General features: G+C 41.3%; 1 protein-coding gene across 3 annotated transcripts in view; it reads left to right on the top strand.

The window, feature by feature from the left end:
• Positions 1-16,177, top strand: part of LOC130356595 (uncharacterized) — a 164,370-nt gene that overhangs the window by 39,372 nt on the left and 108,821 nt on the right. For all 3 annotated transcript variants that reach the window (XM_056558347.1, XM_056558346.1, XM_056558345.1), the window contains exons 3-4: positions 12,326-12,658; positions 13,945-14,280. In XM_056558347.1, the coding sequence (XP_056414322.1) occupies positions 12,331-12,658; positions 13,945-14,280 (664 nt within the window). In that variant the 5' untranslated portion in view covers positions 12,326-12,330. The remainder of the gene's footprint in view (positions 1-12,325; positions 12,659-13,944; positions 14,281-16,177) is intronic.

Here is a 16,177-nt window from a genome sequence, read left to right on the forward strand (position 1 = left end):
CATGATCATCCTTGATGCCCCATGCAACAGCAACCATGGCAACTAGATGGGTACAGCTGGCAGTCCTATCATGTCTCTGGTACCCCCCCCCCCCCCCCCCCAGCCACGTTGACTATCTGTTATTTTGGTAGCCAGGGGCCTTCTAAAGGCTTCCATGGCTGTCATGCCAGATCTACTATTACAGCTTGTCAAACGCACCATGTACATGGGGATTACAACCTACAGTGCAGCATCCAATGTATTTCTTGTCAATACAAAAACCACTAATGCTATAACCAACAAAAGACTGACTCTACTATTATAAGCCAAACCTTTATTAACACATTCTAGAAAACAATACAACAGAGCAGCCCTCCCATTAAAATATCCCACCCTTAAAACCACACCAACCCCAAAAATAGCAACAGGTGGGGATCATACACAGGAATATTCACAATACCTCTATGTCAACACATTTGTGGCAGGTATTACATAAAGTTGAATGTCTTACCTAGTATTAACAGTACTAAACCATGTAAAAGTAAAAATCTTCATAGTTACTAACTAACTAGGACATGTTGTAGAGTAGATTCCTGGAATGCATCCCACCTCCACCAGGACACATGTTTGGTATCTTCGTCAGAAGGTCTTTTTGGTGTTTCACACGGCTCACACGGCAGAAATTCTGTGCCCGCATTAATTCGGCTGGAATTCTGCATCTTTCAATCATTTGCAGAATATATGCAGAATTTCTGTGGAATTCATGCAGCTTTTCCACATGAATCCACAGCGCAAGTTAAAAAAGTGCCTTTATTCATTGCAAAAGTAAAATTTTTGCGTGAATTCCGCATGAAATTGGCACAAAATCTGCATATAGTGTAGAAAAAAAAGCCCCATTAATCTCAATGGACTTCCACAGCCGAATGCCACAAAAATAGATATGACTTGTGAATGTGGAATTTTAGCTGCAGGACATGTGCAGTGAAAATTTTGCTGTGTGAATGGGACTGCGGAATCCTTTTGAAGTGAATAGGCTTTAAACACATGCAGAATTTCCATGTGGATTTCAATGCGGAAATCCATGCAGAAATTCTGCCTTTTGAACATAGCCAAAGGGTACGTTCACACAGGCGGATTACATGCGGCATTTCCGCAGAGTATTTGCTGAGGAAAATCTGCAGCAGATTTTTTTACCTTTGACTTCAATGGGTCAACAGAAAGTCCGCAATAGAGGCAGATTTGCAGATTTTACTTTGGACCCATTGAAGTCATCAGTTTGATACGGTTGTAATCTTAATGGAGATCTCCGGTGAAAAATAACTTATTACCTATCCACAGGACCACTGGGGCCCCCCGCGATCACCGAGTAGACGACACAGTGATCATGGTGCTTCAAAAAACAAGCCTTAATATCGCTCTGTAAATGAAAAAGTACTGTAAAATAAAGTTAGAAACCCTGTAAAATCTAATAATGTGTTCTTTTAAAGTCTATGGCAAAGTGGTAGCCAGTGCACACATTGTTAAACATAAAGTCGTAATTTCAATGTTTGAATTACAGCTGTTTTTCTAAACAATAAGAAGAATTTATCAAAGCAACTTTTTTGTGTGACTTTTTGCCCACAATAGCTTTGAGAGAAAACACTATTGACAGTCAAATCTCTGTTTGCAGATGCAGTGGTTAATGAATGGAACCCCTCCAAAACACTGCAAATCTACACCAGCCCAGACTTGGCTTACAAAACTGCCTTCAAAAAGCATGTTTAAAAAGACACTTTGGAGCAATGGGTTAAAAAGTCGCACAAAAAGTCAGAGTAAGAATCTTACAAAGGGATGTACTGAAGTAAAACATATGTACAAGCACCATATTGATCACATGCCCTGTGACCATTTCATACATTTCATGCACGTACACGTGTGTCTCTCTATATGGTACGCAACTATAACTCCCAGCACGCCCTGAGTTTTAATAAATATGAATAAGCCCCCCCAAAAAATTGATGCACACCAGAACTTTCACAGCTGAACACTATTGACTGTAAAACACATCTACCATAGACAATAATGATAAATCCCCCCCCCCCCCAATGTGTGCACAGACAGCTGTTTTTCCACAAACTTTAAAAAACGCTTGCTTTTTATATCTTTTTCTTACGGCAGTTTTTTTGTTTTTCATTTTACAGTGTGTGAACATAGCCTTAAAGGGGTTTCCCATTTGACACTGGATAGGGTATAACTAGCTGATCGTGGGGGGGGGGGGGGGGGGGTAGAAGGAGAAAATTTATACTTATATTTGTTGCCCAATTTCTCTCGAGTAAGCACATACCTCATATATCTATGTTAATTGTTCGGCGGGCGCAGTAGAGGGCTCAGAAGCGAAGGAGCGTCAAGGGGATTTTGGAGAGTACGTTTTTCTGAAATGGTTTTTGGGGGGCATGTTGCATTTAGGAAGCCCCTATGGTAACAGAACAGCAAACAATATCCACATGGCATACCATTTTGGAAACTAGACCCCTTGGGGAACGTAACAAGGGGTAAAGTGAACCTTAATTCCCCACAGGTGTTTCACGACTTTTGCATATGTAAAAAAAATATTCTTTTTTTCACTAAAATGTGTGTCTCCCCCCAAGTTTCACATTTTTGCAAGGGTTAATAGCAGAAAATAGCCCCCAAAATTTGTAACCCCATCCCTTTTGAGTATGGAGGTACCCCATAAGTTGACCTGAAGTGCACTACGGACGAACTACAATGCTCAGAAGAGAAGGAGTCATATTTGGCTTTTGGAGAGTAAATTTTGGTCGGGGGGCATGTCGCATTTAGGAAGCCCCTATGGTGCCAGAACAGCAAAATAACCCCCACATGGCATACCATTTTGGAAACAAGAACTAGAAACTAGAACAAAGGGTACAGTGAGCATTAACCTCCCACTGGTGTCTGTCAGATCTTAGGAACAGTGGGCTGTACAAAATTTTTAATTTGCACAGCCCACTGTTCCAAAGATCTGTCAGACACCAGTGGGGGGTTAATGCTCACTGTACCCCACATTACATTCCGTGAGTTTTTTTTTTGCGTTTGTCAATACCGCTGTAACAATCAGCCACTCCTGTGCAAATCACCTCAAATGTACATGGTGCACTCTCCCTTCTGGGCCTTGTTGTGCACCCCCAGAGCACTTTGCACCCACATATGGGGTATCTCCATAGTCGGGAGAAGTTGCATTTCAAATTTTGGGAGGCTTTTTTCCCTTTTACCTCTTGTCAAAATGAACAGTATATGGCAACACCATCGTGTTAGTGTAAAAAAATAATTTTTTTACACTAACATGCTGGTGTAGACCCCAACTTCACCTTTTCATAAGGGGTTAAAGGAGAAAAAGCCCCCTAAAATTTGTAACACAATTTCTGCCGAGTACGGCGATACCCCATATGTGACCCTAAACTGTTGCCTTGAAATACAACAGGGCTCCAAAGTGAGAGCGCCATGTACATTTGAGGCCTGAATTAGGGATTTGCATAGGGATGGACGTAGGGGTATTCTACGCCAGTGATTCCCAAACAGGGTGCCTCCAGCTGTTGCAAAACTCCCAGCATGCTTGGACAGTCAACGGCTGTCCGGCAATACTGGGAGTTGTTGTTTTGCAACAGCTGGAGGCTCCATTTTGGAAACAGTGGTGTACCAGACGTTTTTCATTTTTATTGGGGAGGGGGGCTGTGTAGGGGTATGTGTATATGTAGTGTTTTTTACTTTTTATTTTATTTTGTGTTAGTGTAGTGTAGTGTAATGTTTTTAGGCTACAGTCACACAGGCGGGGGATTACAGCGAGTTTCCCGCTGCGAGTTTGAGCTGCCGCGCAAAATTTGCTGCATCGCAAACTTGCAGCCTGATACTCACTGTAAGCGCCCTGCCCATGTGAATATACCCTGTACATTCAAAGGGGGGGGGGAACCTCCAGCTGTTGCAAAACTACAACTCCCAGCATGCACAGTCTATCAGTGCATGCTGGTAGTTATAGTTTTGCAACTGCTGGAGGCACATGGGTTGGGAAACACTGAGTTAGGAAACAGACAATGTTTCCCAACCAGTGTGCCTCCTGTTGTTGCAAAACCACTACTCCCAAACATTCTCAGGCATGCTGGAAGTAGTAGTTCGGCAACATCTTTAGAGCCAGATGTTGCCGAACTACAACTCCCAGCATGCTTGGAGTTGTAGTTTTGCAACATCTGGAGGACTACAGTTTGCAGACCACTAATACAGTGGTTCCCAATCTGTGCCATCCCAGATGTTGCAAAACTACAACTCCCAGTATGCCAAAACTGTCCAGGCATGCTGGGAGTTGTAGTTCTGCAACATCTGAAGGGCCAGATGTTGCAAAACTGCAACTGCCAGCATGCCCAGATGCCAAGGGCTGTCTGGGCATGCTGGGAGTTGTAGTATACAGGGTCCCATTACAGCAATGCATGTCGCTTTACGGAGACGTGCATTGCTGTAAAGGGCCCAACCCTTGCTGAAGAGGAACTCACCTTTCGCCGCCGCCGCTGTCTTCATCGCCGGGATCCGGGTCTTCAGGGACAAGGTAAGTACCGGGGCCGGTCCCCAGCACTCCCCCGTCCCCCGGCGCATCCTCCAGTCTTCCTCCCGTCCTCTCCGGACTTCCAGGGACTGGGCAGGGCGGGAGGAAGTAACCCCCTGCGATTGGTCGGTTAGCTAACCGACGGATCGCAGGGGATAGGAGTAGGTGGCAGGCTTGCCACCTCGCTCCTATACTCCAGCATGGTCCTGGCTGTCTGTGACAGCCGGGATCATGCAAAATTACCGGGCGGTCGGGTCCCAGAGACCCGATCAGCCCGGTATCGCCGCAGATCGCATGGCCCCCCTCGGTATTTGCCCTGGATGCCTGCTGAAGGATTTCAGCAGGCATCCGGTTCCGATCTCTGCCCGGCGAGCGGCAGAGACCGGAAATACAACAGGACGTTCTCTAACGTCCTTGGGCATTAAAGCCCATGTAGCGGGGACGTTGGAGAACGTCCTATGTCCTTAAGAGGTTAAAATGGAGTGGTAAGTCGCACATTCTTGCCGCTACTACATTCATTATCTTTAGGAGCAGTGGACACAGCCGAGTAGTAAAAACAAAAAAACTAAAATGTAGCCAGCACCTAAACCCAATACACGGGTGCACGCTGCTGTGGCAAGTACAAAACATGTTAAAAAAGAAAATGGCAGCAGCACACTTGGTCAACAAAATCGAGGCTCTTAGCACACTTTTTGATCAAAACGTGTCCCCCATCCACCACGCGGAGGTGTAGTGTAGTGTTTGGCTGTTTTCAGTACCTACTATAAAGAATAAATGGAGCGACCGCACACAAGCACGCTTGGCAGACTTGGGGTGCCAGTGCAGGGGGTGCCAGTGGTCAGACCCCCCGCCCCTTAACAGCTAGTTATGTCCTATACTGTGGAAGGATAACTTTACATGGAAAACCCCCTTTGATGTGAAGGTAGAAATAAGTGTTACAACTAATAACAACTAACTTTAGAACATAGAAATAAAGGTTGTTATATTGAGAAAATCCACATAAGGTTTTTTTTGAGACTCAAACTAAATTTGTGATCAGGTCTTATCTGTAATTCAGGTATTTGAGAAAGACTTAAACTGGATAGAAAATTACTGTATCCTCTGTACAACTTGCTCATGAAATATATAATAACACAATGAATAATGCTTAAATGGTACAAAGTAATACTCAATGGGGGAGATTTATCAAAACCTGTGCAGAGGAAGAGTGGTCCAGTTGCCCATAGCAACCAATCAGATTGCTTCTTTCATTTTCCACAGGCCTCTTTAGAGGCCTGTGGAAAATGAAAGAAGCAAACTGATTGGTTGCTATGGGCAACTGGACCACTCTTCCTCTGCACAGGTTTTGATGAATCTCCCCCAATGACCCTACAGAAAACTGTATATCTCATAATCTGGGAGTATAAATTGGACCTCATAAAAAAAAAAAAAAAGGACGGATTACAGACTGAAAAACTTTTTTTAAGCATTATTTCCAATCATTTTAAACAACTGACATGTTTTCATTAAAAAATTGGTTAAAAAAAAAATTTGAAAATTTTTTGTCCAGCTATTTTTTTCATGAAAATCAGCCAGTTTTTTTTATGGCTGAGAATACGAGCCATAAACTTTGTGTGATCATCGCATTACTAGGAGCTTTAGGGCAAAATTCATTCAAATTTAAAAGTTGGTGCAGATCCCAATTAATCACTAGCCGAGGTATAATGGGCAAACACCTATACCCAAGGTGTGTATATATCGCTGAAAAGAAAAAATAGCCCAACCTCTAGTATAGTGAGTATATACTATTGAATAGTAATTACTAATATACTAAGACTGTGCTTCAAATAACAATGATTTTTTAATTAAAAAATAAATAAAAAATAATAATAAATGTAGTGTATAGAATTCCCCTGACAGGGCCCTTGTGGGAGGAATATAGATAAAATGCATTGTGGAATTAAAACATCCAGAGAAGTGGAGTATTACATCAGCATAACCATCTGATAGTCCGGCAATGATAATATGGAGTTCAATCAAAATTCTATAGCAGTAGTGAAACAATGGTAGTGAAAGAAGAATTTAATGTCCATAAGCTGTCATGGATAGTATTCCTATAATGATATTACCACTATGTCATAATGCTCTATATTACCAGCTCCAGATGCCGTCTCCTTTCGTTGCGATAGTGGTGCTCAGTTGTCCTTTGGGCGCTGGCAGGCGCTGAGTGTGACTGGTCCAGACTGCGCTGGACCCGATGTAAGTCGCACGGCAATTCCAGTGACTGACACGAATGGCAAACCCAAAAATGCTTGTTTCACTACCATTGTTTCACTACTGCTATAGCATTTTGATTGAACTCCATATTATCATTGCCGGACTATCAGATGGTTATGCTGATGTAATACTAACTCTGGATGTTTTAATTCCACTGTTTATGCATTTTATCTATATTCCTCCCACAAGGGCCCTGTGAGGGGAATTCTATGCACTATATGTATTATTATTTTTTATTTATTTTTTAATAAAAAAAATCATTATTATTTGAAGCCCGGTCTTAGTATATTAGTAATCACTATTTAATATTATATACTCACTATCCTAGAGGTTGGGCTATTTTTTTCTTTTCAGCAAAATTCTCTCAAGCAATTTAAAATCAAGCAGCCAACCAATGGAACAGCACAATAGAAGTCTGGTGACATATACAAAACATGTGCTGGAGCAGACTACATTATTAACCCTTTACCTACAAAGATTAAATGGGCACTGTCACATCAAAAAACCTTTTCTATGGTTTTATTGGAAAAAAATAACCCCTTAATGACACAGCGATTATTAATTTTTTGCAATTTCATTTGTTCCTCCTTGTCTTTTCATTAACTTTTCATCAATTTTCCATCCATAGGGCTTGTTTTTTTGGGACTTACTGTACTTTGTAATGACATCATTCATTTTACCACAAAATGTATAGTAAAGCAAAAAAAAAATTACATTTGTAGGGCAAAAAAAAAAAAAAAAAACGTTATCATGCAACTTTTAGGGGGTTTAGTTTCTACGTAGTGAAAAATGAAACATTACATTATCTTTATTCTGTAGGTCCATATGATTACCACTATATACATATATAGGTTTTGTTTTATTTTGCTAGTGAAAAATATATACCTTTTTGTAAGAAAATTAGTAGACTGAAAATTGTCCTCTTCTGACTCCTATAACTTTTTTATTTTTCCGTATACAGTGATGTATGAGGGCTCATTTATTGCGCCATGATCTGTAGATTTTTTTTTAAACTGTAATTTTATTAAGAGTTTTTTAAACAAAAGAAATAAAATAAAACTAATGCAAATTTATGCCAAATGCAAAATAGTGCAGGCCTGTAGTTCCCAGGAAATACATCACTCAAGGTATACAATATCCAGCCGTAAACCAAAATAAAAAGGACAAAAATGGACAAGTTTGTCCGATACCACAAATAAAACCAAAAAGAAGTGCAGAGTGTATACACAAAAAAACACAAAACGAAAAAAAAAAAAAAAGACCACACAACATAGAACAAACACCCAAGAGGGGACAAAAAGTAGGGAAAGACATCAGGAGAAAACAAGAGGAGACAGCTCAAGAAGGTTGACGATCAGTAAAGCAATCCCTTGGATCCCAGACAGACAAAAACAACGGCACAGTATTATTCAGAGAGGCAGTCAGAGACTTAAAGGGGTACTCCGCCCCTAGACATCTTATCCCCCATCCAAAGGATAGGGGATAAGATGTCAGATCGCCGTGGTCCTGCTGCTGGGGACCCCCGGGATCGCCACTCTGGCAGCCCGCTGCCATTACTGCACAGAGCGAGTTCACTCTGCACATAATGACGGGCAATACAGGGGCCGGAGCATCGTTACGTCATGGCTCCGCCCCTCGTGATGTCACGGTCCGCCCCCTCAATACGAATCTATGGGAGGGGGCGTGGCGGTCATCACGCCCCTGCCATAGACTTGTATTGAGGGGGCGGGCCGTGGTGTCATGAGGGGCGGAACCATGAAGTCACGCTGCTCCGTCCCCTGTATCGCCCGTCATTACGCACAGAGCGAACTCGCTCTGTGCAGTAATAGTGCAGTGCCGCAGCGGCAATCCCGGGGGTCCTCAGCAGCGGGACCGCGGTGATCTGACATCTTATCCCCTACCCCTTGGATAGGGGATATGATGTCTAGGGGCCGAACACCCCTTTAAGGGATCGGATTTCACAGACATGGGCCAAAGGAGATCGTTCTCTGACAGGGAAAGCGTTCGCTTCCAATACTTAGCAATCAACGTTTTGGCAGCCAGGACAATATGCATAAACAGTTTAAACGGTTTCTTGGACAAGGCCCTATGGGACAAATGCAGGAGATAAACATAGAGGTCAACGGGGACGGACACCTCCAGAACTGAGCTAATGAAACTGGCCACCATCCTCCAGAAGTCCACTATGAGTGGACAAGACCAAAAAATATGAAATGCAAACCCAATTCCCACCCCACAATGCCAGCACTGTGGAGGAACAGAAGGGTTCAATCTATTGAGGAATTCATGAGTGTGGTACCAATGCATTTTAAAATGGGTTTCCTTATATGTTGTACAAATCAAGGCTTTAAAGACCCTCTCCCAGATCACCCTCCATTGAGAGATAGTAAGACAGGTATTGAGATCCTCCTCCCAGCGGCCCATATAATGGTGCACAGGTGCAGCCCCTCCAAGAGGAGAATTGAGAATGGAATATAAAGATTATATATCAAGAAGGCCTTTCACTTGCGGTCCCTAACGGCACAATTGTTCAAAGCCCGTGGGCAAAGACACCACCGGGGAGCTCAAGGAAGAGGACATATAATGACTAAGTTGAAGATAATGGAACCGCTCAGAAGAGGGAAGGCCATTCCTAGAAATCAGTTGATCAAATGGCAAAAGGGTACAGGAAGGGAAGTGTACTACGTCCACCCAACAAAAAAGCCCCCAAGAGCCCAACTCCCTCACCATACCAGAAGTTAAGCCTACCGGGAAGTCAGGGTGATAAAGAAACAACCTCATAGAGGAAAACAAGGATGCTAGTTTAAACTTAACCGAACAATAGCCCCAAACATACCGCGAGAAAGCCATCGGACCTAACAGAGGGCCCAGGGAGGGAGAAAAAAGAGGGAGTGTCCAAAGGAGAGAATTAAGATGAACAGGTGCAAGCCAAAGCTCCTCCAACTCCATCCATCTGCTATAAGCATGATACGTGGACCACGCGGCCAGATGGCGATCTGTAGATTTTAACAGTACCATTTTTGTTTTTAATGGACTTTTTGATCATTTTTTCTATGAATTTTTTTCAGCTATATGAAGTGACCAGAAATGCGCAATTCTGCACCTTGGTATTTTTTTCTGTTTCACACAATTGAACCATGCTGTGTAATTAACATTATATTTTAATAATTTAGACATTTACACATGCGGTGATACCACATATGTTTATCTATTTATTTATTTATTTTACATTATTTTATTTATAAAATGCAAAGGGGATGGGGCGATTCAAACTTTTATTAGGGGGAGGGGTTATACACATTTATTACTTTTTTTTTTTTTTTTTTTACATTATTTTTTTGTCACCAAAGGGTACTATAACATGGAATCCCTTGGTTTCTTACACTGATCAATGTTGGGTTATTACATATATCAGTGTTATCTGCGCTCTGTTGCTCTAGCCAGCCAAAGCAGGCTAGAGCAACACAAAGAAGGTCCGACGACACAAAGGAACCACACGATTACCCTGCCTTGGTCCCGTTCACCCATAGCAACTCAATGTTGCTCGCTTTAGGGAAACAGGGAATCAACTAATCTAAAGGCTTAATAGCCTTACAGCAGTGATCGCTGCTGCAGTCTATAGCTGTGGCCCCTGGCTGTTGATTCCAGCTGGGGGCAGCGCGATACGGAGTGGGATTACGTCACAATCCCGCTCCATAGCTGCCCCCCTTCCCAGGACGCACCCAAACGTCTTGGGGAGGAAAGGGGTTAAAGACCTTTTGTAATATGGTTGTCTAAAAACTTTATTCTAATAAAGAAAACAGCTCCTGAAAACCCCACCGCTAGAGGTCCCCATAACTACTGGGACACTTACCAGTCCTGCAGCAGCCTCAGCTTGTCCATGAGTAATGGACAGGAGATGGCTCATGGGCAAGCTGCATAGGCAGGCGCACCAATCAGCTCCCACCACCACAAGGGAAGGACCCTCTTCCCCTAAGAGGATTTCTAACATTATGAGCTAATGAAAAGTGGTATTTTTTTAAATAAAAAATATAGATGATAGAGGCACACTTTTTAAAACATCAGGCACATTTTTGGCGCACCTTTGGCTTATTTTGGTGCAGCAATGCAAAAATCTGACAACCCACCAAGTTAAAACTGGTATGCAAAAATATGTTTAAAAAAATGATTGGCACTACCTCTTAAAGAGAGGTATTTTTTGTTAGTGATTCGTGTTTTCAGCCAAAAATAATACCAGTCCATCTATTGAATATGCATAATGCTGTCCTAATGACATGAGAGCCTGTGCCCACTTGAGAGCTCTGCTAGAATAGAGCACAGGCACCCCTGCCTCCTATTCATTTTCAAGTCCTAATAATATGAGAGCCAATGTTCATGTGAGTGCTATGAAATTCTAGGAGAGCTCTCACGTGTGCACAGGCTCTCATGTCATTAGGATGTGAGAGTGAAGATTTACGCATATTCAATAGATGAGCGGGCATATGAAAGCACAGAGGAAGGAGGCAGGGAAGCTCGGAAAACTTTCTCCCGTCTCCATTCTGCGAAAGACCAGATTAGCTTACTAACAATGAAGACTGTCAATTTCCAGCTTGGTTCAATATTTAAACCCATTCTGTCTTTACCGCCCAGCCAGTTCTTAGTGTCTTATACCTAGTGCACATAGTTGGTCTATCCTGAATTCTTTCTTAGCTTCTGTCTGGTTTGATCCTGAATTGTTTCAGCTTTCTTTGCCTGTTTCTCTGTCTTGTCAAGCTTTTCTGATTTAACTAAACTTTTCTGTTTTGAATACTGGACTCTTTGACTTTGTTGTATATATATATATTCTGCCTTCTTTGCCTTCTCTCATTAGGTTGTTACTCTCTCATCTGTCAGCTCTCCCTGTCCATGCTGTGTAGATGCTCTTTGGGCATATGTAGCAGGAAAATCCAGATCCCTCAATAAGGAATAACAGTGAAAATCTGCATTCTCTTAGATTATGCTAAACTGGCACTATCACTTTAAAAAAAAAAAACTTTGACATGTGGTAGAGATGTGTCCAAAGATCAGTCAGAATGTCAAAAACCCAACTGATCCCTAGAACAGTTCAGCAGACGTGTGTGGTAAATGCATTCTCTCCCAGCTCTGTGCTACATGTCTCAATGTAAGTCTATGGGATCATATCAGTCGTGTGCATTAAGGGCTATTCAGTACAGTGATCAGTCGGGGTCTAAACTTCACCAAAATCCAAAAAATGTTACATGTCTCTATAATAAGTCATAGTTGTTGTTTTTTTTTTAAGTGACAAGTACACTCTATTCAAGGCCAAGGGGCTGTATTATAGGTCCTTGAATAATGGGCGACCAGGATACTCCATGCACAGGGAATAACCTTACAAAGGTAAAGCTCCCACTATTCACAATCCTAGTGGTATGTCACCACATTATAGGAATACCCCTTTAACTACTGCAACAACAAGATGTCATCCTGTTAGGTATAGATTGTATATTAACTAGTGAATGATATTAGTATTATATCTCTACTTAGGCCTAATGGTAAAGGACCTCAGTACTGAGAAAACCAGAGTTGGAAAAGTTGGAGAAGATATTACAATTTTGTGCAGTTACGACAAAACCAGATTTTCTCTGTATGATAAATATTGGTGCCTTGGTAAATCGAAGAGTAACTGCAAAATTCTATGTGAAAGCAAATGGTCTGAACGACACTGTCATGACAGCAGAATGAGCATCCAGGACAACAGAGCTGGACATCTTGTCATTACCATGAGAAATCTCGTATTAGAAGACAGAGGAACTTATTGGTGTGGAATTAGGAAACAATGGAATCCTATGATATTAATGAATCTCCAAATCACCGATGGTACGTTTTTTTTTTTCTGTAAGGCTGGGTTCGCATCACGTTTACAGGACCGCATACGGCAGGGGGAGCTGAAAACTTGCGCTCCCGTATGCGGTCCCTTATGTAATTAATTTTAATGAGCCGACTGGAGTGAAACGCTGACTCCGGTCGGCTCATTTTTGCCCCGTATGCGGTTTTCCACCAGAACTAAAATCGTAGTCGACCACGATTTTGGGTGCGATGGGAAAACCGCATACGGGGCAAAAATGAGCCGATCGGAGTCAGCGTTTCACTCCGGTCAGCTCATTGCAATTAATTACATACTGGACCGCATACGAAGGCATATAGGAGCGCAAGTTTTCAGCTGCCCCTGCCGTATGCGGCCCCGTATGGGACAAAACATGATGTGAACCCAGCCTAAGTCTGTCTTTAAAAATAAAATCTACCATAAAATAGTTTCAATAGATGAACTAATATAAGGAAATAGTGGCACACTTGTCCATTGATGTACCTGGTACTGAAATGAATAGTACAGTACCTAAAGTGAATAGAGCTGAGTTAATATGTCCGACAGGTGATGGAAAAGAGCCTTGTTTATTAACACACTTTTTTGTGGGTTCTGGTTTGTAAAAATGCCATTATTTTTCATGTGTTTTTGGAAGCATTTTTTTTTTTTTTTTGTGGGTGTTTTTTAAATACAGCCATTATGGGAGAGATTTATCAAAATCTGTGTAGAGGAAAAGTTACCCAGTTGCCCATAGCAACCGATCAGCTTGCTTCTTTCATTATTAAAAAGGCCTCTGCAAAATGAAAGAAGTGATCTGATTGGTTGCTATGGGCAACTTTTCCTCTGCACAGGTTTTGCTAAATCTCCCCCAATTATCTTATTTTCTAGGTGTTTTTCCTTAAAAGCAGTCTATAGCGAAATCACCTAAAAATAAAATAAAAAAAAAGACATGCATAGAGCATAAGGTATTTTACAAAAATACCTGGCAAAAAATGCACCAAAACTTGAAAAAACATACCACATGTTGAATCGTAACTAAATATCACCCTTCAGTCCATTTTTTGCAAAAACAAATCAGGAAAAATAAGACAAAAACATGATGGCTTTTCTAAAAATGCTATGTGAAACCACTTTATCTGTAACTGCCTAGTGACTTCCCCCACACAGGAAGTCAAGTTACTTTTATTAATACTGTTTGCAATATGTATCTGACCACTGTTTGATTTTCCGATAATAAGTTACAATTCTCACATATGTTTACTGAAGATATTTAAATCAATTTTATTTCCCCATTTTACAGTTCCAAAAGTGTATAGAATGCCGCAGAATATAAAGCACACCATGAAGGAAGGGGAAGACTTAACTATGAATTGTTTATATGATAAGAGTTCCCTGGTGTCCTACAGAAAGTTTTTATGCCATCAAGTATCAAGTACACAATGCAATATGCTGGCAGACACAAAAGGTTACCTATCGGATAAATACAATAAAAGGATACAGATAATTGATGACCATTTGGGGACAATATCATTTATAATAAAGACTATTGTATTTGAAGACTCTGGAATATACTCATGTGGTATTGAGGTGGAAAAACTACACACACTAGCTTCTTTTGAGATCACCGTTGAACTTGGTGAGTTAAACATCTTTCTGTAATTTTCAATTTAGTTCAAATTAATATTCAGTTTATGAGAATTTACCCTTTAATTCCTAAGTTTGAAGATGGCTCTCCAGGCTGTGTGCTTTACCTCTTGTACCCTGGCTTTTTGTTACGTATACTAAGTGTCATGATTTAGGCAGGCAGGGAGAAGGGAGCTTTAAAGCTGTCCCTAAGACCACTCCAACTTACCCATCCACCCTAAACGATGGATCGACAACTTGGAGCCAGTCCCTTCCTGTGCTAAAGTGCATGGGCGTCGAATTCAACAAAACAAGCGGAACTGTACAAAGTCAGGGAACAAATCAGGAACATAAGTCTGGAATTCCACTTGTTTTTTGGGAGAAAAAAATGCTCCGGACAGATGTTCGCTGTAAATCAATGAGAAATCGCTAAATTCTTTTTCCACTATGCGTTTTTCAGTTTGACATTTTTTTTTATCCTTTTGGTGTTTTTTCACTCTTTTTCAGCTTCTTGGTGGTTTTGCAAAATCGCAGCATGTTGAGCCTATGGTGTTTTTTTTTCCCCTGAAATTGTGGCTCTTTTCTCCCATAGAAGTTTATGGGAGTAAAAAAAACGCCAGGAAAAACACCATGTGGGTTTTAACTTTGGCATTTTTGCAGGCGGTTTTTATAGTTTATAACTTTGGCATTTTTGCAGTCGGTTTTTATAGTTTTTGGACTTCAGCGATCCAAAAAAAAAAAAAAGTGATGGAGATACCATTTGTAATAACATTTCGTAGGGTAACATTTAAAAAAAATTATAAAAAAGATCAATTTATATGTGCGGGCAGGGCACTAATAATGTAGCCGACAATAATAAAAAATTTTTAGGTGGTACTACTACTCCCAGCATGGAACACACTGTTCCATGAAGGGAGTAGTAGTACCTGTACTAATTGACAGATCGCCCGGGTCCGTTAATTAATAGACAGATCACAACAGGTGTCAATCTGTCTATTAATGCAGGTACTACAGCTCCCAGTATGGAGCAGAGTGTGCTCCATGTTGGGAGTAGTTGTACCTGCAGTTAAGGACAGATCACAGCAGGTGTCACTCCTGACACCCGATGCGATCGTCCTATCTATTGCAGTGATGCGGAGCAGCTCTCTACAGCGCTCGCATCTCTGCACTATACTCCGGCCGGTCAGTGATGTGAATAGAACATCACTCATCCGGCCAATCCCCACTGGACAGAAAATATGAATGATTGATGTTAATTTCTATTCACATCACTGGCCGGCCGGAGTACAGAGCAGAGATGCGAGTGCTGTATAGAGCTGCTGCGCATCTCTCCAATAGATAGGACAATCACATCGGGTGTCAGGAGTGACACCCGGGGTGATATGTCTATTAGTACAGGTACTACTACTCCCATCATGGAACAGTCTGTTCCATGCTGGAAGTAGTAGTACTACCTGAAAACTGTAAAAAATAGAGAGAAAAAAGTGAAACACCCACACACACTTTATTAAAAATGTATTAAAATTTTGTTATAAAAATAAACATTTTGTTAAATACATTTTTTCCCATCCCTACTGCAACCTTTTTTTTTCTGGTACCAAAAATTTTTGAAAAAAAACGCCAAAGGGGCCAAAATGCAATTTACCCTCAAATGCAAAAACGCCAGAAAAAATGTCAGACGCAAGAAAGTGCACTAGCATTTTTTCAGTGAAAAAAAAACACAGGAAAAGAAACCAAGTGGAATCCTAGCCTAACAGGAATAAAATAACTAAGAAACAGATAAACAAGGCAGGATATAGCATACTAACATACAGTTCAGAAACTGGGATCAAGATTAATGGCAGAAAGATAATATGAACAAGACTATATTTAGTAGCTTCATAGTTAACTACTATCGTGCAATGTACGCA

The sequence above is a fragment of the Hyla sarda genome, chromosome 2, assembly GCF_029499605.1.
Source record: "Hyla sarda isolate aHylSar1 chromosome 2, aHylSar1.hap1, whole genome shotgun sequence".
In the NCBI taxonomy this organism is placed as follows: domain Eukaryota; kingdom Metazoa; phylum Chordata; class Amphibia; order Anura; family Hylidae; genus Hyla; species Hyla sarda.